Source organism: Capricornis sumatraensis, chromosome 9 (assembly GCF_032405125.1).
Source record: "Capricornis sumatraensis isolate serow.1 chromosome 9, serow.2, whole genome shotgun sequence".
NCBI lineage: Eukaryota > Metazoa > Chordata > Mammalia > Artiodactyla > Bovidae > Capricornis > Capricornis sumatraensis.
This window is the reverse complement of record NC_091077.1, coordinates 25583967-25609858: the sequence shown is the minus strand read 5'-3', so window position 1 is coordinate 25609858 and position 25892 is coordinate 25583967. Positions and strand designations below refer to the sequence as shown.

Here is a 25892-nt window from a genome sequence, read left to right as displayed (position 1 = left end):
GATACTGGAGTGGGTTGCCCTTTCCTCCTCCAGGGGATCTTCCCAACCCAGGGAAGGAATCCACCTCTCTTGGATCTCCTGAATTGGCAGGCGGATTCTTTACACACTGAGCTGCCAGGGAAGCTCATGGAGCCCCTAGTCTAATGGGAAAGACACGTGCTAAACACAGAAAATTAAATTAAACACTGTTATACATGTACCATGAAGAAATATGAGGAAATAAGAATAGGAGTCTAACTTGGAATGCAGGAATTAGGAAGGTCGCACTGACAAATTATTTTTAGTTAACTTTGCACCTGAAGGATGAGCAAGAGTTGACCTGCTAAAGAAGAGTAGGGATGGGTCTTCCCTGCAGAGGGAACAGCTCCTATAAAGACACTGAGAAGGAAAAGTGCTTGGTGTGACAATAATTAAAGGAGGTCAGAGTGATAAAGCACAATGCAGGAGACTCAGGATAATGAAAGGTGAAGCAGGAGAGACACAAGGTCTTCTAAACCATGTGAAGGAAGCTGTATTTTATCCTGAATTCAATGGGCTAAAATGACAATTATGAAGAAATCAGACCCATGGTTTAAAAAATTGGTCTGGCTGCTATGTGGAGAATGGATTGCAGGAGAACCAGAGGGGGAGGGAGCAAACTCATGAGGAGGTCTTTTAGCAACTAACAGAGAGGAGGCGGCTGGGGAGACTGAGCTGAGAACAGCTGCAACAAGGGCAGGGGGATGGAGCTGGAAAGAAACAGCCGGATCTGGTGCCTGGACGTGGTTAAACCTCTTGTACTGAAGGCAGGCTATTTCCCAATAGTTGGCCAAAGTGACAGATGGACAAGAAGCACAGAAAAAGGAGGCTAGAAAAGGCTAGAAAAACAGTAAACAAATAACGGGAATGGGGATATGGCTGAAAAGTCATTGGATTAATGATAGAAAGATGTCCAGACTAGGGTAGGGAGCTGGTGGACTTAATGATGCCATGATAGAATGTTCCTTAGCAACGTTGTTTAGAAACTATGATGGTTCAAATTCTAGTCAGCTACAAACATTTGACAAGTATAAAACAACTGAGTGGATAAGAAAGTACATTCAGATAAGCTGATTTGTTTTTAATAAGAGATCTTAAAACCATCACCGCATCCTCGCCACAGGCTTATCGGGTTTTAATGAGGAATTGTGGGGAGGCCAGTTTCACCTGCTTTGATTGGTATTTTGAATTGAGCTGGATAATTTTTATATGTTGGAACACACTTTATTGTTAAGGCACGTAAAACACTGAGCATACCAAGCAGCACTATGAATGATACCAAGAGTAAAATCCAGTTCCCTGCCTCACAGCTATAAAGGACTTCCTAGCCTCTGGTCAAGAACCGTAAAACTTGGAGAATGGCAACTGTCTTCCCATTCTCCTTCTAATCTGGCCTCTTGGAATCCAAAACATTTAGGTTTCCCTGGAAGAAGAATTCTATTTTCTATTAAGAAGCTTGCTAGCAATCAGTTATTACCAACTTGGGTTATCTGGAAAAGGAAAAAAAAAAAAAACACAAAAAAACCTTTACATCCATTATTTCACTGGGTTTTATATCTTATGATTACCCTAGGAAAAAACTGAAAAAATGTATGAGTCATTTTTCATCCTACAGCTGTTTGGATTTCTGGCTGCACATCAAATAACTTACTGAACAACAACACATTAAAATGCAGATGCCAAGGCATATTGTTGTAATTTGATCACTTATACCAAGGTTAAAGGGAACTCTTGGACAGGAATTATCTTGCAATGAAATACAGCCTTTGATTTTCCAAGAGAATAAATGAAAATAAGAGGCATGTTCCTATTCAAGTATGTGGGTTAACAACTGTGCAAAGAACAGCCTCTAGGAATTTTGTGTCTTACCAAAGCTTATTTACATTTGCAAACTACTCACCAATACATTTGATGCCATTTCCAACCCAGCCTTCTCTGCAGCTACATTTGAAGCTTCCTGGGACGTTCAGACACGAGGCATGCATGTCACAGTTGTGGGCACCAATTTCACACTCATCCACATCTGAGAAACCGTAGTGAATATGAAGAAGATAAGAGACAACCTAAGTAATTCTACTTTCAAGATATGTCTGTACAGGCAAAATTTTAAAGCAAACACAGAGAAAATGTTAACCTCATTAATTTTTAATATGTTTATAGATTCCAACAGAACCTGGAAGTGCATGATCCAAGTCAAACAAGGCCTTCCCTGAAGGAAATCGCCAGCCACAGTATACAAAAATATTCCCTGGAAATGTTATCTGGAAAACGACCAGATGCTTATCAGTATATGTACATAGTGCCTTGTGTATGTTGTGTGTACACATATACATATATGAACATGCAGAGTTCTTTCCTTACTTGCTGTTTCCTGGAGGTGTAGGGCTTAAGGAAGGTCTGAGCTACAGTTTAAGTCACCTACCACTTGGCTTGAGCAAAACACCCCTACAAGAACCTTGAGCAGTGATGGACATCTGGCCCAAAGAACCAACCTTGGGACTTCAACCCCCCTCCCCTCTTTTAAAAGGCTGAAACTATTTAGTAGAGAGAGAGAATAAGAGAGAAAGTGGGTGGAATGAACCAAGAACAAAGGCAAAAAGAGTAAATTTGGGTAGGGAGAAAAGAAGGCAAAAGCTAATGGAAAGAGAGGAGAAAAGAAGAAAGAAAAAGATGAGGGAAAGAAAGGAAGAAAAAGAGTCTAAATGTGAAGTTTAGATTAATTTTCTAAGATCTCCGATCTATGATCGGAGTCAGTTTTAAAAGCACTGCGAAACCTAGCAACAGCTGAGATTCCCCCAGGTCTTTTGGGCTCCTTCTTTACGTATGTCTCCTGATGGGGCAGCAGGTTTATTAAGAAAGTGAACGCTGCCCGAAGAGCACATGAGAACCACGGGGGCCACAGTCTACACCCATCCTCCCACTCTGTGTCCAAGCCGGTTCACAGTGAGGTCCGCAGCTCGGTGGCTCAGATCGTGCGCATCTACCACAGAGAAGAACTACACACATCACACGTGCTCTGGGCCAGTTTCTCATCACATTACTGCTACAACCTGGTGTGGCGAAAGTGCAAGACATTCCAGGGAACAAACGATTTTGCAGGTTAGCCTCCGAAACGCAAGAAGCTGGAACACAGGGCACACGAGCTTGACCCCTACCTGTGCAACCTGTGGTCCCTTTCTTCACTGAATACCCCAGCTGACAGTGGCAGATGAAGGATCCCTTGGTGTTCTCACATTCCCCGAACATGCAGATGTTGGAATTTAAGTCACACTCATTCACGTCTAGAGAATTTTCAACACCGTGGTTAATATTTATTCATTCTATAGATTAAATAGCTATTTTTAAAAATGAATAGAATAATACTGAGATATACAAAGAAAATTTCAAATAGAATGTCTAATATCTGCAGGACCCAGTACTGCAGATAAATATTCTGTCTTTAAGGCTTTTCTTTCAAACAACTCTTCTTTTCCACTTTTATACCTTCTAATACAATGGTTTGAATTTTAAAAATAACCAAAAAAGCCTCTTCTTCTTATGTGTATATATGTGTGTGTCCATACTTTACATAAATATTTACCCTGCTCGCATGATACCCACCAATGCACGTTTTCATGTCCATGGAAGCCATGAAGCCATCATAACACAGACAACGGTACTCTCCAGGAATGTTGGTACACTGCCCACCATCACAGATATCAGGATTATTTTCACATTCATCAATATCTGATGACACAAAATCAACATTAAATGAAAACAAGAACGGCTTTTATTAAGCTCACGTATCCTTTTTTCCATCCAGTTCCACTCAAAATATCTGGAGCCAGATTTGTAAATTAACCAGACACACACATGCACACAAAGTCTGTGTATTTTCCTTCCGTACCTGCGCAAGACCTCCCATCTGGCATCAGGGCATACCCTTCACTGCAGCTACATTCGTAGCTTCCTTCCGCATTAGTGCACTGTGTGTCACAGCCTCCATTCATTATCATGCACTCATCAATATCTGTGAAAACATTACCACCACGTTACTTGTCAGAGCTACTCCCCCCCCTTTTTTTCAAAGAGAGTTTTTCTTTTTAAACAGATAAAGCTTAAATAGTTTTGGATTTTTCTCCCCACCATTCATGCCGATTTATCACTGTCCCATTAGTTTTTCTTAGTTCATTTCCTTTTAGACAGTGTTTCATTTGACATTTATTTAGCTCTAGTAACCTATGATTAAATAACTCAGAAACACAATATAAAATGAAATATATATAGACAGAGATATAGGACGTTTTCTAGGCTAAAAGCAGAGGTTCCTCTGCAAAACCACCAAACCAAGGCATCTTAGAGATCTGCCCCCATACTTAAGATTCCCTTTTAGGATGAAGGACCCCCCTTGGCGTCATTATATATTCAGTACCAGAAGCATTCCTAGGCTGACTTGAGAAATACAAGTTCCAGACCTACTTGGCGTCCTTACCTGTACAGCCCTGCCGATCTGGTGTGGCCTGGTACCCAGGATTGCAGGAGCACTGATAAGTTCCAATCATGTTTACACATTTCCCATTTCTACACAAATTGTCACTCAGAGAGCATTCATTAATATCTATAAAAAGATACACAGAATTAACGTTTATGAAATCACAACGTCATTTTAAACTATCAAGAATATGCTGCACTGGAGCAATGGGCTTTATCATTATCCAAAGGGTTTTATTTACCAGTACTTCAGGGGGAAGAGAGATGATTTCCTGGGGAAATTCAAAGAAAATGCTGCAATCTATATTTCTCTTAGTTCTGTCTACAACAGCGCTGTCCAGTGGAAGTTTCTATGTTAATGGAACTGTTTCACATCCATGCTGCCCCATGTGTAGCTGTTACTGAGTGCTTGAAACATGAAGAGTAGGACTAAGGAACTGAATTTTTAATGTTATTTACTTTTAATCAAATTTAAATAGCCACATGAGGCTAGACCCCATCCACTTAGCACATGCCAGAAATAAAGCTGGATGATACTTAATACATGAATTCGCATGCTCAGCTGGTCCTAACAGGATGGTCACTTGTCTAAATAACATGATGGTTCCGGAGGGAAGACGGCTGGTTCCACAAAACAGACGGGCTGGAAACAGGGCCCTTATTTTTGAAGTTTTCATGGCATTGTGTTCAGTGAGCCTGGACAGGTGGGTTACAGATTATATTGACTGCTTTTAAATAAGCTAACTATTATAAGGTGGGCAGATATCTTTAAAAAAAACTGAAAAGATCTGTGGAAGAAGCTAGTACTACTAACGCAAAAATAGAACAAAAGAATGGTAGAGAGACACTCCTTAAACAAGTTACTTGTCAAACACGATCCAGGAAAAAAATCAGACATAACAAGAAATTCACTTTGAATTCTCAAGATCACGAGGATGATGTGATAATAGATTTATGTTCATAGTCATATTTTATTGAACATGCAAAAATACATATCTTATAATGTACATTATAACATTGAGGGAAACTTTTTCAGCTATAAAATCCAGTCATAAAAAATATGAAAATTAATTAGCAAAAGAAACAGATCTGAGTCACTAGTATCACAAATATGAATAAATATTCTGTACTTATCTGTGTGAAATACCTTTTTGTACTATTATTAATGTGGAATTTAAAATATTTTAAACCTTTAAATTCACCTTTTTATAATAACTTTGCAAAATGAAGCAGACTCATAGATACAGAGAACACACTAGTGGTTAGCAGTAGGGAGAAGAAAGAGGGGAGGGGCAAAATAGGGATGGGGTTAAAAAAAAAGTGTTACGGGATTATATGAAAGCACATATGCAAAACTTTTAAAAATTGTAAAGCTCTATAAAATTTAAAGACTCTTTCCTTCAGTAAAAAACATTAAAAGTTTAAAAGTAAATAAAATGTCTGGTCTATGATTTAAGATTCACTTAATCATTAGCTCAGTGATATAAATATGGGTTATAAATAGACATGTGTAGACTGGGATGTGTTCAAATGCTTTTATGTGGGAGTGTGGGATCTGTTTTATTTTAAACTGTTTTATTTGCTTACACCTTTGAGAAAGATTTCCTGTAAAGAAAATGTTTCCTGGCTAAAGTTTTAAAGCCTGTGGAATGCTTCAGGACCAGCGGGTGGGTCTTCTCTTATCGCACCTGGCTCCCTGCGGAGCTCAGGGCCAGGAAAGCCTCAGGGCTTCTGTGAGGAGCAGGCCGGAGGGAGCGCGTGTGCTCACACCCAGGTGAGCAGGTCCTGTGATCGCAGACACAGGGCATAGGGTGGATTCTGGGCACAGGTGTGCTCACAGGCGAACTGTCAGGGAGCAGCCCTTCCAACAGAAGCTGCCGTCCCACCCCAGTCGACCTGGAGGAGGGAACTCCAAGGCCTGACACAGGGCAGGGTCCCTTCCAGAATGCTTGTAACAAAAAAGAGGGGAGCAGGGGTAATGCCACTCATCTGAGTGCATCACCAAAGCACTCTCTAAAGACACACAGCCTGATCCCAGATGTGTGGACTCTGAACTCCCAAATTTTAATCAGCTAGATTTCATATGCCCCAAACAAGTTCACTAGAAAAACCTCTGATCTTTATGATCTTTCCAGGTTGAACTGGGAGGGTTCATGTGCTGAGGAGACAAACGTACCCACACAGTCCTCGCGTGATGGCGACAGCTCGTGTCCCAGTGGGCAGTCACACTGAAAGCTGCCCTCAGTGTTCACACAGGTGCCACCCCTACAAAGGAGAGGGTTACGTTCACATTCGTCAATGTCTGAAAGGTAAAAACGTGAGAGCCATTAAAGAACTCTGAGGAAAAGCTGTTCAGGACACAGACTGGGAGAAAGGTTCATTATCTGAGTCATGGTGATTCAAACGGAGGAGCTGGGTTAACACAAGATGGGATCAGGTTCTCCTCACTTTCCCTATGATTAGTAGATTTAAGTATCACGTTCTCCTCTGAAAGACAGTGAGCTCTCAAGGCATTTACTTGCATGAAATGACCAGCCTCACAAGAGGTAAAAATAAACAGTGCTTGCTTTCCATCAGTCTAAACTCCAGACATCATATGTCTCTATCTCTCATCAAGGTGATAGAAAAATCTTTGACTGATCACTTTGTATATCCCATGAGGTTGAGTCCTAAAAGTTGCTAAAAATGAAACAGTGGGCTAAAAGGTGGGCAATGCCAAGAGCTTGTGTAATGTCAGGAAAAGAACATGGGATTCTCATAACAATAAATAAATTTGGGGGTCAACACCAACGCCATACATTTTAAGTGAACCCCTGCTCAGTAGTTATTCTGTGGTGATTTCAGATTCTATAAATAAACAGAACTCAGTCTCAATATCTCACTGCCATTAAGGCGCCAAGAGGCTGGGGCTCCCTAAGAATTAGAGAGGAGCAGATTTCCTGTCTGACATTTAGCTCCTTGCCAAGCACACTGTTAACAGCTCTGAGACAAGCCAAAGTCATGCTAACGAGTCTGTGCTAGACCTGTTTCCAAACCAGAGTGGCTTACCCATGCAGTTCTTCATCATCATGAACCCACTCTCGTAGCCTTCGAAGCATTCGCACTCAAAGCTGCCCGGCGTGTTGACACAGATGCCGCTCCCACAGAGGTCAGGAGAAATCCTGCACTCGTCAATGTCTAATCCACAGGGTTTAAAAGAAATTCAAAAAAACCAGAGTGAGATAAAAAGGTGTTAAGGAACAGAGAGATTCGGCCTTCTAAGTGAAGGTGCTGGAGGAATCGGGTGAGCAGGAGGAGGATGTGTTTTCAGGAGATCCCCTAGATGGGGACAGGGCTGCAGGCACATTCCTTTCCCCAACTGCCAAAACTGTCGCAGCCAATGGGCAGGTGCTGTCTTTTTGCCTTGAAGAACTCTGAAATTGTGGATTTCTCTTTATGGTTTAGAAATGGTAACAGAAGGATGAAACAAGCAACTGTGGTATGAGAGGACCAAGGCAGGTGGCAAACGAGGAAGCAGTCTCCACATAGATGGAGTCCCATGCACAACCCAAAGGCCACGCTAGTTCTGAGGCACTAGCCGTGTCCACCCCTGGTGGGGGCCTGTGGGGGCTGCTGCCTCTGAGCAGGGGTGGCTGGGCTGGCCCCAGGGACAGCTTCAGAGGTGGATGCAACTACTGAACCCTGAGCCAGAGAACACACATTTATGGCAGGGTCACGGAACATGCACCAACTGTGCTTTTGTGTAATATTCAGATGGAAGAGTCTACTGATCTTATTTTTAACATTGAAAACAAAGGACAATGATGGGCTTTTGTGTTTGTCATTTTTTATACAGTATGGTGAATAAGAATCTTTAATAGTAGCACATGTGTTCTCAAAAACAGGATTCTGTGAGAAATCTCCCATTCCTAAAATCAAGATTTTCAACAGAGCAGTCATATCTACAAAATATGATTAAGAAAATATGACTTGTTTAACCACTTTTGTCACAGTGGGGGGAAAATGTTATTGTCAGCATATGTTTATTTTGGTGAATTTTAAGTTTTAAGTTTTTCTCTCACAGGATTTATAAATAGCTTATTTGCACATGTTTCCTTGGGCAGAGGGTGGTCTCAGTCCCAGCTTTCTCCCGGCTTTTGGTTTTTCCTCTATTGATTTTCCCAACTGCAGGACATATATACTGAAAATCCAGGTACTTTCTTTTGAACAAAAGTCTTAACAAAATCAGCTGATTCAATTAAGCAGGTAAACAATGTGCATGCTAATAACCTTATTTTTTATCTATGAGAACCATATGAAAACACAGAACAAGTTCAGTGGCAGAGGAGGGACAGATTCTGGCTGCTGTGATGTGGTGGGAGCTGCACGGTGCAGATTTTGAACTCTGGAACCAGAGAGCTGGACACAAACCCCACTATTGTCATTTTCTGAGTGTAGGGTCTTGGGAAAATCATTTAATTTCTCTGTGCCTTTGTTTGTTTATCTGTAAAATGGGGCATGTATTAGAACCTATCTCATAGGAGTATGTGAATCGACATTTCTTTGTCTTATAGAGTGCTATACATATAATAAGCTATTCTCTGTTAATAATTAGTATTCTGAAGGAGGTGACTTTTAAATTGATCCTGGAAGGTTTGCACAGAAATTCTAACTTTAAAAGTGTAGAACAAATAGAAAGTCAAGAGATAAAATGCCTAGGTAAAGAAAATTAATGCACTTCAGAGAACAGTGAGTTACAGAGAGGCTGATGATGAATCCAAGCATAGGCAAGACAGGTATGGTGACTATGGTGACAACGTGGGGAGCAGTAGACGGGCCTTTTGTGCTATGAAGAAGGGCAGCCACCCATGTCCCGCTGTCCTTTCACACTATAGCTCACAGCACCACAGTGCTGTTAATAAATGTCTCTCTTGAACAATTTAAACAGGCAGGTTTCAGAGTCATTAAATGATGTGGCTGACTTCTTGCCAAAAACAGAGCGGTCAGAACTGGAGAAGCTTCTTTATCCATGTCTAGGGTGGTCTGAGTCAATGGAAGTTGCTCTGTGGGAAGTTACACAAACTAAGCCCTGCTTTTTAGCATGAAAAACCTGATGGGTGTAAAACTGAAGGATCTGACTGGGGGAGATTATGGGGTAGGGGGTGAAAGATGCTGGAGGAATCTGCAATGTAGGAGAGACTGTGATGTGCTGCCCAGATCTTGCTTCAGGAAGGAAGCATTCACACGTCCTTGCCCTCCACTTGTGGGACTGTGGCTGCCAGAAAGTCCCGAGGTGGGGGCTACCTTCAGGAGAAACCTCAGCTCCCCACAATCACAGCCTCCTCTGGGTGGATGTACCCAAATATTCATCATGCAGCTATGCCAACACTAAGGCCCTATGCCCTAATTCAAGATAATTCTGATGTGCCTTCCAGAAAGATGCAGAGCTTCGCCATTGAGGGTGCTGAGGACCACAGTGGGACTGCATCACAACCTAACTTTTCCTTCAGGCCCCTTCTGCTTCCTTTCCCTTCCTCCCCAAGTCGTTGACCCCAAAATCAATTCCTAATAAGATTCCAGTATGCTCATCTCTGCTCAGAGTCTGTGTCCTGAAGAGCTGATCCTGCATCAGGAATAGTATAGAAGAAATACTTGAAATGAAACAGTCATTTTGATGGGAGAATATACAAAACCTTGTCACTTGTCTGTTGGGAGAGGAAGAGGTCAAAATTAAGTCTTAGGTTTCAAACCCAAGTGAAATGATAATATTAATCCATGTAAAGAAGACCCTAGACAGAGAAAACAGGGTGGGACAAAGGGAGATGAAAAAAGAAACTGTCTAGATGAAAGTCAGAAATTTGAGAGTGGAACTCGGGGGGAACAGAGGGCTAGAAACAGTCCCTCGGAGTCAGCTCGACAGAGGCCATCTAAAAAGTCATGGTGGCAAACGCAATTCTGAGAGGCAGGATGTGGAGAGACCAGAGGACTGTGGAAAATGCCAAAGGTGAGAAGAACCTGTGAAGATTAGAAAAGGAACATCAGAGTCATGACAGGACAACGGAAAGAGGGAAACAGCATGAAAAGAAAGAGAGACGAAAATCACGGAGAAGGTTGGACCAGAGATCAAGGAGAACAGGCACCAAGAGAAATAACTTTTGAACTCAGCAAAGGTGTTTTGCAAGAGGTTACACACACACACACACACACACACACACACACACACACAGACACACTCAAGAAATTCTGATGTGCCTTCCAGATTCAGAGTGGTGAGGGGTACTGAGGACCACACTGGGACTGTGTGACATTGTGTGTGTGTGTGTGTGTGTGTGTGTGTGTGTGTGTATATATATATATATATGCAGCAGAAGAAGGGAGAACAGCATTCAAAAGTGCACAAGGCTACAATGGGAAAGGAGAGGGTGGGATGAATTCAGAGAGTAGCATTAACATATACACCCTATCATGCGTAGAATAAAGCTAGTGGGAAGCTGCTGCATGGCACAGGGAGCTCAGCTCCGTGCTCTGTGATGAACTAGAGAGGTGGGATGGGGCGGTGGGTGGGAGGGAGGCTTCAGAGGGAGGGGACGTATGTATACATAGAGCAGTACTTTCAAAACAGCAGAAGAAGGAGAGCCAGGTTTACCTAACAACAGAAGAACAGTCTTACCTGTGCAGTTCCTTTCCTCCATGTCCAGGGCAAAGCCACTATTGCAACGGCACTTGAAGCTCCCAATCGTATTCCTGCACTTTCCATAGGTGCACATCCCGGGAAACGCTTTGCACTCATTGATATCTACAAGCAGAACAGAGTCGGAATGTAGAGCTGGTCGAAACAAAAGAGGAGGTCCATCGTTTTACGTGAAGAACCTACCTTGATGGAAATTCATGTACTCAAGTGAGAATGGGGGGTGGTGTTAAAGTTGTAAGTGATTACACTGATGCCACACAGAAAGTTTCAGTTGCGAAAGAGTCTGTATTTGTAATGAAGTGTTCTGATCCCTTTACTTCTGACCATTTGTTTTGTAAAGTTTAGGGGGCACAGAGAACTTTTTGCAACATCAGGGCTGCATCTTATCAGGCTATGCTGAGAAAAACTGGTACAGTAGAAGGACGTAAGAAAAGTGTTATCAGCTGTCCCAGTGTCTTCTCTGCAGTACCATCTTGTATAGGGGATTTATGCTCCTGGGCCATAGGCTGGTTGTACGTTTTAACAAAGAAAATAAAGTGGGGGAACCAAACGTTTAGAGCAAAATCAAGCCTCAGAGAACGTGGAAGGTGAGCTTTAGTGGGGAGGGACCCATGCGCTGCTGACAGTTACCTTTGTAAAATGGCCTCCCGGTAAGGACATCTCCTCTGTTAGCAAAGCCAGGCCCCCGGGGGCACAGGGTCTCATACTCTTTGCTGCCAAGTTTGGGGCACTCCTCACACTCGGTGCCCCAAGCTGCTCCGACCGCACAGCAGCAGGCATCCATGCGGAACTTCCCAGGTACAGGATGGATGCATTCGTCCTCATCCCACTTCAAGAAACACTGCTCCATGCGGATATCTACAGGGAGGGGGAACCACAGACTGAGGTCAAGCTGTCAGAGTCACTGAACATTCACATACCGATCACCTGCTTAGTCCCTCCCTGGCAGGACTGGTATCAATTCTATCAGAGCAGTTTGTCTCTTTTGTTTGCAGAACATTTCCCATTTGCCTATGCAAGTCTCTTCTTGAAACTGTCTCACATTCACAGCCACAGTGAATTACTGTAGCAAAACTGAAGTCGTGACAAAATGTATTTAACCAAGGTATAACGATGAAGAACATCCAATACATCCTCATAGAATGTTACAAAGGTATCATTTGGAGTGATATTACTACTAAGAATTTATTTTGCTGAGTGATAACTGAAAGTCAATGATATAAATTCATATATAGCATCATTGAGTTACTGAAGGCAATTTGATTTCATTAGTCATTTGATCATACTGTTGCTGTTGTTCAGTAGCTCAGTTGTATCCGACTACGCAACTCCATGGAGTGCAGCACGCCAGGCCTCCCTATCTCTCACAATCTCCCAGAGCTTGCTCAAACTTATGTCCATTGAGCTGGTGATGCCATCCAACCATCTCATCCTCTGTCATCCCCTTCACCTCCTGCCCTCAATAATTCCCATCACCAGGGCCTTTTCTAGTGAGTCAGCTCCTCGCATCAGGTAGCAAAAGTATTGGAGCTTCAGCATCAGCATCAGTCCTTCCAATTAATATTCAGGACTGATTCTCTCTAGGATTGACCCATTAGATCTCCGTGCAGTCCAGGAGACTCTCAACAGTCTTTTCTAACACCACAGTTCAAAAGTATTGATTCCTTGGTGCTCAGCTCTCTTTACGGTCCAACTCTCACATCCATACATAACTACTGGAAACACCAAAGCTTTGATTAAATGGACCCTTGCTGGCAAAGCAATGTCTCTGCTTTTTAATATGATGTCTAAGTTTGTCACAGCTTTTCTTCCAAGGAGTAAGCATCTTTTAATTTCATGGTTGCAGTTACCAACTGCAGTGATTTTGGAAGCCAAGAAAATAGTCTGTCACTGTTTCCATTTGTTTCCCCATTTATATGTTATGAAGTGATAGGACCAGATGCCATGATCTCAGTTTTTGAATGTTGAGTTTTAATCCATACTGGTACTATTATTTTGTCATCTTCAAAAGGTACTTTACTTTTTCCTAAACTTTGGAGATAATTTAAAATTCCAAAAACAATTTTTCTTTATTATTGGACTTTGGATATTTCTAAATAATTCCATATGATTTTATAGCCATCAGTTCAGTTCAGTTCAGTTGCTCAGTCGTGTCCGACTCTTTGCGACCCCAGGAATCACAGCACGCCAAGCCTCCCTGTCCATCACCAACTCCCAGAGTTCACACAGATTCACGTCCATCGAGTCCGTGATGCCAGCCAGCCATCTCATCCTCTGTCGTCCCCTTCTCCTCCTGCCCCCAATCCCTCCCAGCATCAAAGTCTTTCCCAAAGAGTCAACTCTTCGCATGAGGTGGCCAAAGAACTGGAGCTTCAGCTTTAGCATCATTCCTTCCAAAGAAATCTCAGGGCTGATCTCCTTCAGAATGGACTGGTTGGATCTCCTTGCAGTCCAAGGGACTCTCAAGAGTCTTCTCCAACACCACAGTTCAAAGGATCAATTCTTTGGTGCTCAGCCTTCTTCACAGTCCAACTCTCAAATCCATACATGACCACAGGAAAAACCATAGCCTTGACTAGACGGACCTTAGTCGGCAAACTAATGTCTCTGCTTTTATGCTATCTAGGTTGGTCATAAATTTTCTTCCAAGGAGTAAGCGTCTTTTAATTTCAGGGCTGCAATCACCATCGGCAGTGATTATGGAGTCCAAGAAAATAAAGTCTGCCACTGTTTCCCCATCTATTTTCCATGAAGTGATGGGACTGGTTGCCATGATCTTCGTTTTCTGAATGTTGAGCTTTAAGCCAACTTTTTCACTCTCCTCTTTCACTTTCATCAAGAGGCTTTTCAGTTCCTCTTCCCTTTCTGCCATAAGGGTGGTGTCATCTGCATATCTGAGGTGATTGATATTTCTCCCGGCAATCTTGATTCCAGCTTGTGTTTCTTCCAGTCCAGCGTTTCTCATGATGTACTCTGCATAGAAGTTAAATAAGCAGGGTGACAATATACAGCCTTGACAGACTCCTTTTCCTATTTGTAACCAGTCTGTTGTTCCATGTCCAGTTCTAACTTGCTTCCTGACCTGCATACAGATTTCTCAAGAGGCAGGTCAGGTGGTCTGGTATTCCCATCTCTTTCAGAATTTTCCACAGTTTATTGTGATCCACACAGTCAAAGGGTTTGGCATAGTCAAGAAAGCAGAAATACATGTTTTTCTGGAACTCTCTTGCTTTTTCCATGATCCAGTGGATGTTGGCAATTTGATCTCTGGTTCCTCTGCCTTTTCTAAAACCAGCTTGAACAATAGGAAGTTCACGGTTCACGTATTGCTGAAGCCTGGCTTGGAGAATTTTGAGCATTACTTTACTAGCGTGTGAGATGAGTGCAATTGTGTGGTAGTTTGAGCATTCTTTGGCATTGCTTTTCTTTGGAATTGGAATGAAAACTGACCTTTTCCAGTCCTGTGGCCACTGCTGAGTTTTCCAAATTTGCTGGCATATTGAGTGCAGCACTTTCACAGCATCATCTTTCAGGATTTGAAACAGCTCAACTGGAATTCCATCACCTCCACTAGCTTTGTTCATAGTGATGCTTTCTAAGGCCCACTTGACTCACATTCCAAGATGTCTGGTTCTAGATTAGAGAACACATCATCATGACTATCTGGGTCGTAAAGATCTTTTTTGTACAGTTCTTCCGTGTATTCTTGCCACCTCTTCTTAATATCTTCTGCTTCTGTTAGGTCCATACCATTTCTGTCCTTTATCGAGCCCATCTTTGCATGAAATGTTCCCTTGGTATCTCTAATTTTCTTGAAGAGATCTCTAGTCTTTCCCAATCTGTTGTTTTCCTCTATTTCTTTGCATTGATCGCTGAAGAAGGCTTTCTTATCTCTTCTTGCTATTCTTTGGAACTCTGCATTTAGATGCCTATATCTTTCCTTTTCTCCTTTGCTTTTCGCCTCTCTTCTCTTCACAGCTATTTGTAAGGCCTCCCCAGACAGCCATTTTGCTTTTTTGCATTTTTTTCCCATGGGGATGGTCTTGATCCCTGTCTCCTGTACAATGTCACGAACCTCATTCCATAGTTCATCAGGCATTCTATCTATCAGATCTAGGCCCTTAAATCTATTTCTCACTTCCACTGTATAATCATAAGGGATTTGATTTAGGTCATACCTGAATGGTCTAGCGGTTTTCCCTACTTTCTTCAATTTAAGTCTGAATTTAGTAATAAGGAGTTCATGATATGAGCCACAGTCAGCTCCTGGTCTTGTTTTGTTGAGCTTCTCCATCTTTGGCTGCATAAAATATAATCAATCTGATTTCGGTGTTGACCATCTGGTGATGTCCATGTGTAGAGTCTTCTCTTGTGCAAACTCAGTTTCAAACACAAGCCTATGTAAAGCTCTATTACAAACTAAAAAGTTATTGTTTCATAACACAGTGGGAAAAATTCCTTAGGTAAATAAAAAACTGTTCAGAGACAACACAGAATTATTAGAAGTTTCTTTTTCAGTCATGAAGCTTAACTTTAGTCAAGGATGACACTGATAGATAAAGTCAAATGCCTGGAAGGCTGCAGTCCATCGGGTCGCTAAGAGTTGGACACGACTCAGTGACTTGACTTTCACTTATCACTTTCATTCATTGAAGAAGGAAATGGCAACCCACTCCAGGGTTCTTGCCTGAAGAAGCCCAGGGATGGAGAAGCCTGGTGGGCTGCCGTCTATGGGGTCGCATAGAGTCGGATATGACTGAAGTGACTTAGCAGCAGCAGCAGCAGCAGCAGCAGGCATTTCTACAATACAGTGTTGATAGAAAGAGCTTCTTTATTTACAATCTTTTAGAAAATAGAGCATTAAGAAAAGTTTAAACTCTGAAGATGGTAAAGGAAGGGACAAGATCAGTCAATGTGTGCACACAGAAGCCACATAACTTTGCCATGACTCTCCCCCCTGTCTTGTCTAGAAGCATAGCTGCAGTGGACTGCTGAATGTTAACTTCAAACATGAGTCTCCAATTTTTCTTCTATGTTTAACATATAAGGTCTCTTATTACATTGACTCAGTGTAAAAGATTAAACAGGACTAAAACACCTGATTAAAAAACTTAACATTTTTTTGTGTGCGTGTAAGTTTTTTTTAAAATACACCAGGCTCACAGAAGCCACTCAGCAGTGAGTAGCTCACGGGATGTGTGCTGAATGTGTGCTCACTCACTCAGTCAGGTCTGACTCTTTGCGACCCCATGGACTGTATCCCACCAGGCTCCTCTGTCCATGCAATCTTCTAGGCAAGAATACTAGAGTGGGTCACCATTTCCTTCTCAGGGGATTTTCCTGACCCAAGAACTGAACCCACATCTCCTTCATCCCCTGCACTGGCAGGTGGATTCTTTACCACTTGAGCCACCTGGGAAGGCTAGGTGTGTCAAAGTAGAAACTTGCAAATATATTGGTATTTGTACACGCATGCTCATAATGCGTTATTCACAACAGCCAAAAGGTGGATGCCACCCAAGTATCCGTCAATAGGTAAGTAGACAAAAAAAATGTGGTACATATGTACAATGGAACACCACTCAGTCTGAGAGAGCAGAGAAATACTGATACATGCTACAACAGTGATGAACTCTGGAGACACACTAAGTGAAACAAGCTAGTCACAGAAGGACAAACATCATATGACTCCTTTCAGATGAGGCACTTAGAGTTGTCAAGTCCACAGAGACAGAAAGCAGAAGTATAGATACCAGGGGCTGGGAGAGGGGATAAACAGAAGTATTTAACAGGTTCAGAGTTTTCAGTTGGAGAAGAGGAATTTTGAGATTAATTTTTGAGCCGTACCAATTTTCTGTATTACACAGAAACCATTTCATTTAAAAGTGAAAGTGAAAGTCGCTCAGTCATGCCCAACTCTTTGCGACCCCATATGGAATTCTCTGGGCCACAATACTGGAGTGGGTAGCTTTTCCCTTCTCCAGGGGATTTTCCTGACCCAGGAATCGAATTGGGGTCTCCTGCATTGCAGGCAGATTCTTTACCAACTGAGCTATCGGGGAAGCCCATTTCATTTAAATTCATCCACTTAAAAAATATTCTGTATTGATTTCCTCCAAAATACTTTATTTAAAGCAAGTTTTCCAGCTACCAACCTAATACATTTGGTCAGCACACTCCAAAATAAGAAAATGTATGCTTGGTTCATGAATCTTACCCAAACACACACGGCCAGTTCCATCCAACGTAAGGCCTTCAGGGCACTCACAATGAAAAGATCCTCTGCTGTTGACACAGCGTCCATTTGGGCAAACGCCAGGGAACACCTCACACTCATTAACATCTATAGGGAAACGAAGCAAGCAGAGGAATAAAGATGTCACTGATAGAAAAAGCAGGTGTGATCTTACTTCCTGTATAGCAGATTCATTCTGCAATCATGTGGATTATTACCTCAGTTAAGCAGATATATTTCACAATGAAGCTCCCGGGCCTCCTGGGTACCAGCTGTGAAAACTGCCACAGCCTGGCTCATCCATAAAACACAGCCAAGACAAGCTCTTTGCCAGCTGCTCTATGCCTTAAAGGCGAGGGATGAAAACTTACCCCACAGCATAAAGAGGAGAAATGGGAAACACAAAGCTGTTTCCTAAAAGTATTATTCTAAAACATTTGTTGACAACATAAAAGTATTTTTACTGAAATTCCAAGGTGTTTGGGAATGATAAGTATCTCCAAAGTATGGGAGAGAATGTCAATTTTAAATACTTTCCTAAAGATTCACAATGTTTTCAAGAACCTACTCACCTTCACAAGTAACACCTTTTATCCTGGCAAACCCTCTTGGGCAAGCTGTATCTGTGAGAACGAAGGACACATTTTTTTCCACATTACAAAAGAAAATACAACTGTCCTAAGCGCAACAAACAGAATAATGGAATCATAATTGAACTAAATAAAAACCAAAATCTGGATTTTAGAGGCAAAGGACTCCGGCGGCCTATAAGCTGTGGTCTCTATCAGTTTTGACCCATATTGAGATTCTCATAATTTTCCCTACAATACCCCTTTGTTTTTCATGTTGTCAACTGAATCATAAGTAAACCAAAGACTTAAAGGAACGAGAGATCATTTTCTACTGGGATACATGCAAACAAGAATACTGGACGACACTGATAGTCATCCAGCAGCTAAATTCAAGTTGACTTCCTTCCTTGTCGAAAATATTCAGAAGGTCTGCTTATAGTAAGAGGATAAACCCAATACATATTTCAAGAAGTGAATACATTTTACCAGAAAAGATATCATATGAGGGAGGGCAATGACCTTATGGTGTTCCTGACTAGGTAAATATATAGAGAAAGAGGTGCTTAGTTGAGGAGGAGGCTTTCTGATGTGAAGCCCAGAATCCTAGTGGGCAGGCTCCTACCTAGCTCACATCGCTCACAGGGGCTCCCCCAGGCGGCCCCAAGCGTGGCGCAGCATTCGGATTTCAGAGTAGCTCCATTGATGTTCACCTCACAGCGGTTGTCCTGGATGTTGAGCCAACAGGTCCCTTTCAGGCTGTCTGAAAAGGAATAAGAAACAATGGGGAGTTCTCATCTCTGAAGAAAATATAACTCAGTTCTATACACCAAAAACATTATTTGATAGTATTAAAAAACAAAACTGTTATCGTAAAAACTTTTATATATCCTAGACACATTTACATGTACATGGATTTAAATGCATATTACATACATGTAAATTTCACATGATATTTGAATTAATACAATTATATATCTGAGTATTCTAGGAGCAGCTGCTACTGCCTAAGACTTCAATACTGGGATTTGCAAATAACAGCCCATGACTGTTATAAGATCATTACTTGTGTGAAAAATACTTGTAAGATTTATTCTTTATGGCAAATACTTTGATATTTAAGATTTATCCAATGGCACTCTGCAAATAATCTTCTTCTCTCCCAATTCTCTACCAAATAAACCACACACAATGGTTCTTCTATTAGAGAGAAGCCAATTTTTCTCCAACTGAAGGTAATCATTTGCTGAATAATTTGAAAAAAGAAATCTTTAGGATAAAAAAGGAAATAAAACCTTTAAAACCACCATTAAGGCACACCATGGATATATTTGATGTATTTTCTTTCAGGATTTTTTCTATGGTATGTATGTACAGCTTTATCTCTAGTTCAAAATGTAATACATATTTATGATAAACTATTTGAAGAAATAGCAGAGAAAATAAAAGAACTACCTGTAATGCTACCATCCAGACGCAACTACTCCTAACTTTTTAGACTATGTTTCCACACCCAATTTAATTTCCTCCTTAAACGATAGTTAAAAAAAAAGATTTTGAAGCAGAGAAAAGGAATCCCAAGTTGACAAAGCAAATATTAACTGGGTAAAATAAGTCCTGTGATGATTCCCTTGCAGTACTGTGGATCTCAGTTTCTAGTGTGTAACATTACCAAGCTTCTTACTAAAATGCGGATTCATAAGTCTCCAGGTGTGTGGCCTAGGAGTCCGCATGTGAAAAGCTCCTGAGATGGTCTCTCTGCAGGTGATGTGTAAAATAATTGAACAAAAAGCTTAATAGCGTATTGCAGTCATAGACTTGGAAGACAATAAAGTAAAAACATATTCCTACAGCATTTATTTTATTTAAAACTCATTTAATAAAAAGGACCAATCAGGTTTTACAATAAAAACAGTATAACCAGAAACACAGGAGGATTCTTTACCAGCTGAGCCAGAGAAGCCCAAGAATACTGGAGTAGGTAGCTGATCCCCTCTCTAGGGGATCCTCCCAACCCAGGAATCAAACCTCAAGGGTAAACCAAAGGAAACACCTCTGTCTTTGACTGAATACAAAGAGCTATGGGGCAAGAATTTGGACAAGAGATGGGTAGTCTGCTTTTTTCTATTTTGAGATTTAATTTGGATAAAAACTGTGCACAAATGAAAGAGATTTGCTCATATGCATTTGTATCAGCTATCACTACTATAAATTTTTTTATAGGCTTAAACCTGCAAATTCCATAGCATAGAGGAAACAGTAATGATAGCTTAAGGCTGCTGCTGCTGCTGCTGCTGCTGCTGCTAAGTCGCTTCAGTCGTGTCCGACTCTGTGCGACCCCATAGACAGCAGCCCACCAGGCTCCCCCATGCCTGGGATTCTCTAGGCAAGAAGACTGGAGTGGGTTGCCATTTCCTTCTCAAATGCATGAAAGTGAAAAGTCAAAGTGAAGTCGCTCAGTCGTGTCCGACTCTTCACGACCATGTATTTAAATGGTCTTTTAAGAACCGGGTTAATTACTGATTAATCACCTTGACTGTAGCCATTTTAAGATATACTGTGATAAATATTTACTAATGTTTATTGAGGCAGCAACAAGCACTATTAAAGGCTTTCCATACATTAGTTTATTTACCCGTTAAAACAACCCTATAAGATACAGACAACTTGTAGATGAGAAAACTGAGGCACAGGGGTCAACTAATTTACCAGAAGAAGGTCACCCAGCCAGGAGAGGGTCAGCATCAAGGTTCAAACTTGCATTGTATGATTTTAGAGGCCTCTATCTGCAACTTAGTGCTTCTTTAGACTGGTATTGTATCAACACTGAAAACTCACAAAATCAATAGACATACATTCATACACAATCCATCTCTCCTTATTGTTTTTTCTTATGTGTGGATAGGTATATATGTAACTACACACATATGCAGTCACAATATAGATGTAGTTATATAGTCAGAGGTTGGTTAAGCTCTCCAAAAAAATAAAGCAGGGTAAGCAGATAAGCTAGAGGCTATAAGAATAGTCAAAAAGAAAAATAATGGTGGCTTGGATTGGGGGTTGTTGAAATTGATGGTGAGAAGGGGTTGAAATATGGAAAAATTTTGAGTACAATCAACAGGATTTAGATGGATTCAACCTGCAGCTTGAAAAAAAGGCATCAAAAATGACTCCAATTATAAAAACAGTTACAATTTGTCAAGACAGAACTGCTTCTAGGAGACCCAGATTTAAGCTGAAAGATAGAAATTTGGTTTTAGACATGCTGTTTGATATGCCAATTAGACACCCCAGTGGAGATACTATGCAGATAATTAGAAACACAAGTCTGAAACTAGTGGAGAGATTAAGGCGAGAGAGAGAATTGTGAGAGTTAATGTAGAGGACATCTAAGCATGCATGTAAAACAGAGATGCAAAAACATCCAGGACCCCAAGACTGACCTGTGAGACATTTCCAACTGGATAGCAGGAGAAAATGAAAGATTTAACAAAGGAAACTGAAGAAAGAGGCCAGGAAAGTGAAAGTAGAAAAAGAGAAGGCCAAAAGGAAAAACTTCTGAGAGGGGATGTGTGATGAACTGCGTTAAATACTGTTAATAGACTAAGATGAGGAACAAGAATTGACCATTGGATTCTACAACAGAGAGGTCACTGCCCCTGCTGTGTCCATTAAATGTGAGGACAGAAAGATCCAAGCCAAAGATGAGGGACACTGGTACGGACTATGCAGAGCCATCAGATGGAAGCAGTGTAATGCAGGAAAGGTTAATCAAACATATTGTTTTATTATATTTCATGACTTCAGTCAAAAAATAACAGTCTCTTCAAGCAGTCTAGGACAGCTGAAGATTGGTTTATGTTTACGAAGCTTGTAGAATATGTTCTAAATCCTGAAATATTCTTTGTATCTAACTAATTGATTTATGTTCCCATTTAATTTTAAATTCATAATTACATCAGGGGATTTTTATTCAGTTCTAAATTTAGAGATTTGGTTCCTACCAAGGGTCAATTTGCAGGCTAAACACTGATTAAAGCCATTTGACAGTCTTATTTTAAAAGTACATTCATAATATTTCTTATGTATATTTTACTATTTAGTTTATTTTTAAAACTTGAATTGTTTTTAATGAAAAAAGCAGATAAAATAATGTCTAAAATGTAAATATATTAAGTACATTTCTTTCTGAGCAGCTTTTGGCTGAGATACTCAAATCTTATCACAATGAATGAACACATATAATACACTGGCTTAGAAAAATATTGTGGGGTTTAGGTGTCCAACATAATAACTTGGAAATAAAATGTCTTTGTTTTTTTATTCATTAATAATTAACTACAAGAGTAAGAGGCCAAAAATCCCAGAAGTGTTTATGATGAAGCAAAAACTCTTAAGGTATCTTTGATGCCCAAGTGGCATACAGATTTAGTTTTCTGAGACATTAATTGACTAATGCTGAGTTTATTTCCTTTGCATAATAAAATGATTTTATCTCAGTTGGAAACTGTGGCTTAGCAAAAATATTTCTGCCTTACCAGATCCAATCCATATGTACCGCCCTCCACCCCCAACCAGGAATTCTGTGAGAAAAAAAGTAATGCCCTAGGCAGATGGCAGCCTATTTTCTAGTATGGAGAGCAGAGCACGGCTCAAATTTCACCAGCTGTACCTCATTGGGAAATTGAGTGCTGGTATTTCCAAAGGGAAGGTTTTCATTGAAACTTTGGACTTCATCATTTCTCCTTCCTGTGACAAACAAGTACTCTAAGTATCCAGCTAAATACTGTTAGCATCAGATATAATATGGAAAATACTATTGTCTTTGGCAAACACTAAACTGAAAATTCATATTGAATAGATAACAAACAAAAACTGCCAATTTATTTGGCACTATGTAAAACTGTAACACCTCCCTAACTATTTGGAAATATATATTTAGTTCACTTTGAGATCCCATGGACAGAGGATCCTAGAAGGCTATAGTCCATAGGGTCTCAAGAGTCGGACACGACCTAGCAACTCAACCACCACCAAAAGTGGATACTAGGTAAAAACGTGAAGTACGTTTATCTAGTCAGTGTAGCCTTAGACACTAGAAGCAGGAAAGAACTGAGATCGGTTTTTTCTCTTACATAAACTGAAGAGTTGCTTATAGTAATGTTATAATAAATCTGACTATTTCATTTTATTTATGGCCTACTGCCTTTTATCAATGGAGAAGGATATGGCACCCCACTCTAGTACTCTTGCCTGGAGAATCCCATGGACGGAGGAGCCTGGTAGGCTACAGTCCATGGGGTTGTGGAGAGTCGGACACGACTGAGCGACTTCACTTCACTCACTTCATACTTTATCACTGGAGAAGGAAACGGCAACCCACTCCAGTATTCTTGCCTGGAGAATCCCATGGACAGAGGAGCTTGGCGGGTCGTGGTCCATGGGGTCGCAGAGAGTCGGACACGACTGGAGTGACTGAGCACGCACACACGCCTTCATCAAGAACTGACCTTCTATGTTTTGAGATACATTGAAACATTAGTCCTGGAAGTTTTCAAATCTTTCTCTCTCAGAGATTTTCCAAAGCAAGAATTCTTTGGCATTCATCAAGTTATGATTGATAGAAGAAATTTTTAAAAAACCAACAAATTCTTTCTATTTGTTTAAAGTTTCAACTCTTTAAGTTCTTGTCCTGTTAACTGAGTCCAAATGTGATCACATTTTTGTTTACCATTGAAGGTTGTTTATAAAAAGTATGCAGTAAGGATTTGATTGTATTGCTGCCTAAGGCATTCCTGGGGAATGAATATAAATATGTGTGTGGTATGGAAACGCTTATAACTTATGGTATAATGTATATATGTATATACATACTTCCACAAAAAGAATGCTTCCTAGAATCTAACAAAATTTAAGAGTCTGTCTAGTTTATACTATCATGTTTTGCTCCTACCTGGATAACAAGAGAAAACAACTGAAGTAACTCCTAAATTATTAGCTTCCTGTGATCATGTACTGTTTACCCACAGTAAGTCCTGGCGTCTCTGCTTATCTTTGGAGTGAAACTGAAACATCGGCACCACGCACAGATCTTACCAATACAGATCAATCCTGTCGAGCTGAGTTTGCTGCCAGGAGAACATTCACAATTGAAAGATCCAAGGTTGTTCCTGCAGGCCCCATTGACACATGGGTTGCTTTCACATTCATTTATATCTACAATCCAGAAGGAAAAGATTCTGTTAGAGCTGCCATGTGTTTCTGGAAAATATTATTCCAACAAGCCATGCTATGCCAGAACGTCTGGTAAACTTGGCTCTTGTAATTTTAATATGGATCTATGAGGCATAAAGTGAATGGGGAATGGAGACGTGCATTTTACAGTGTGGATACACATGTGCACAGCTGGGCGACTCAGCAGGACTACAGGAATCAGCCTGTTTTGAAAGGGTTCAGTATCCTTACTGTTTCACCACAACTTTTCATAAATTGAATTAATTTTCTCTGGTAATGAGATATAATTTTTCTGTGGGAAATTTGAATTCTGATTCCATGAAAGCAACATATTCCTAGGTGCAATGAGTGCTGTGCACAAAGATGACTGTTTCTGTCATTGGTGATTCCATGAGGTTTTGGAAGAATTTAAAAAGCCTATAGTAGAGACAACACATCACAATCCTGGTTTTAATTCCAAACTCCTGGATACAAATCAGAAAATAAGGGATGAAACTTTAACACCAGGTATAGCCTTCTCTTCCAGCCCTTATCCACCTTTCTGTTCACATTTCCATGTTTGGTTTGAGACATTTCAAAAAATATTTATTTATTTATTTGGCTGCATTGGGTCTTAAGTTCATGTTGCATGTGAGAACTTAGTTCCCCAACTTGGGATGGAACTCACATCCCCTGCATTGGAAGGCAATGAGTTCTTAACCACTGGACCACCAGGTAAGTTCTAGTGTGAGACATTTTAGGGCACAACTGATTGTGTTAAAATTTAAAAAAAAAAAGAGGAAAAATAAACTTTTAATTGTATTAAATAGATTTTTACTATCATTGATTTGAGTCTGAAGTCAAATTGCATATCATAATCTAAACAATTCCTGTCGATGGTCAGAAGTATGATGGAATTAGAGTAAGCCTATATTCTCAAGTAGTGACTAAACAAGATGTTAAACCAATAAAGTTAAATAGTTTAACACAAGTTAATTAAAAATAAATACAAGATTTAGCTAAACTACTAAAAACAATATCAAAGACTGACTTTCAGTATAAATTAAACCACTCAATTTAAGGAAAACATACTCAGATTTCTTTTTATAACTGGTTAATTATCTGAAACAGGTCAACGTACTTTAAGACACCCTATTGTTGAATACTACCGTTTCTGAATTCACCATAGTATTTATTACTTTTTTCTAAACACCTCTTTGAATTAAATAGGAATATTATACTGAGGAAAACATGCAAATAACTAGAAGATCGTAACGTTTACTCTTGAACATCTCAAGTCAAATATAAACTAAATTGGTTCTGAAAAGGAAGGGCTCATTGCTAATTTTCAAGTCTGTAGACTTGAAATGCAAACTTAAAAATCCATGTGGAAAACAGCTATGTTTCCTCTTTGCTGTTTCAAAACTACCAAATAAATACTCAGGTATTTAATGGATTCTTGATGTAGAAATTGTTTTTAAGAAATATAAATGCATCTTTCTTTCAGGTCCTTTGTAGCAAGAAAGCCTCCTAAAAATATAAGAGCAGGTTTTGTAAATACAGCGCAGATTTGGAATGAAAACATCTACTCCAGAGTACTAAATTAAAAAAATAATAAAAAAAAACCACAATGTAAAAACAAATCAGATAGCCAAAAAAGCAGCAGATACTTAATCTGAAGACAGACTATATATCACCTACTAATTTAATCTGT

General features: G+C 40.4%; 1 protein-coding gene across 1 annotated transcript in view; it reads right to left on the bottom strand.

Annotated features, from left to right (window-relative positions):
* The window catches only part of FBN2 (fibrillin 2), a 224214-nt gene that overhangs the window by 52267 nt on the left and 146055 nt on the right, over positions 1-25892 (bottom strand). The window contains exons 20-32 of the mRNA XM_068981357.1: positions 24062-24181; positions 18588-18725; positions 17966-18016; positions 17376-17501; positions 11789-12016; positions 11138-11263; positions 7537-7665; positions 6665-6790; positions 4490-4615; positions 3905-4027; positions 3619-3744; positions 3174-3299; positions 1919-2041 (exon numbers count right to left, since the gene is read on the bottom strand). Coding sequence (XP_068837458.1) covers positions 1919-2041; positions 3174-3299; positions 3619-3744; positions 3905-4027; positions 4490-4615; positions 6665-6790; positions 7537-7665; positions 11138-11263; positions 11789-12016; positions 17376-17501; positions 17966-18016; positions 18588-18725; positions 24062-24181 — 1668 coding nt within the window. The remainder of the gene's footprint in view (positions 1-1918; positions 2042-3173; positions 3300-3618; positions 3745-3904; positions 4028-4489; positions 4616-6664; positions 6791-7536; positions 7666-11137; positions 11264-11788; positions 12017-17375; positions 17502-17965; positions 18017-18587; positions 18726-24061; positions 24182-25892) is intronic.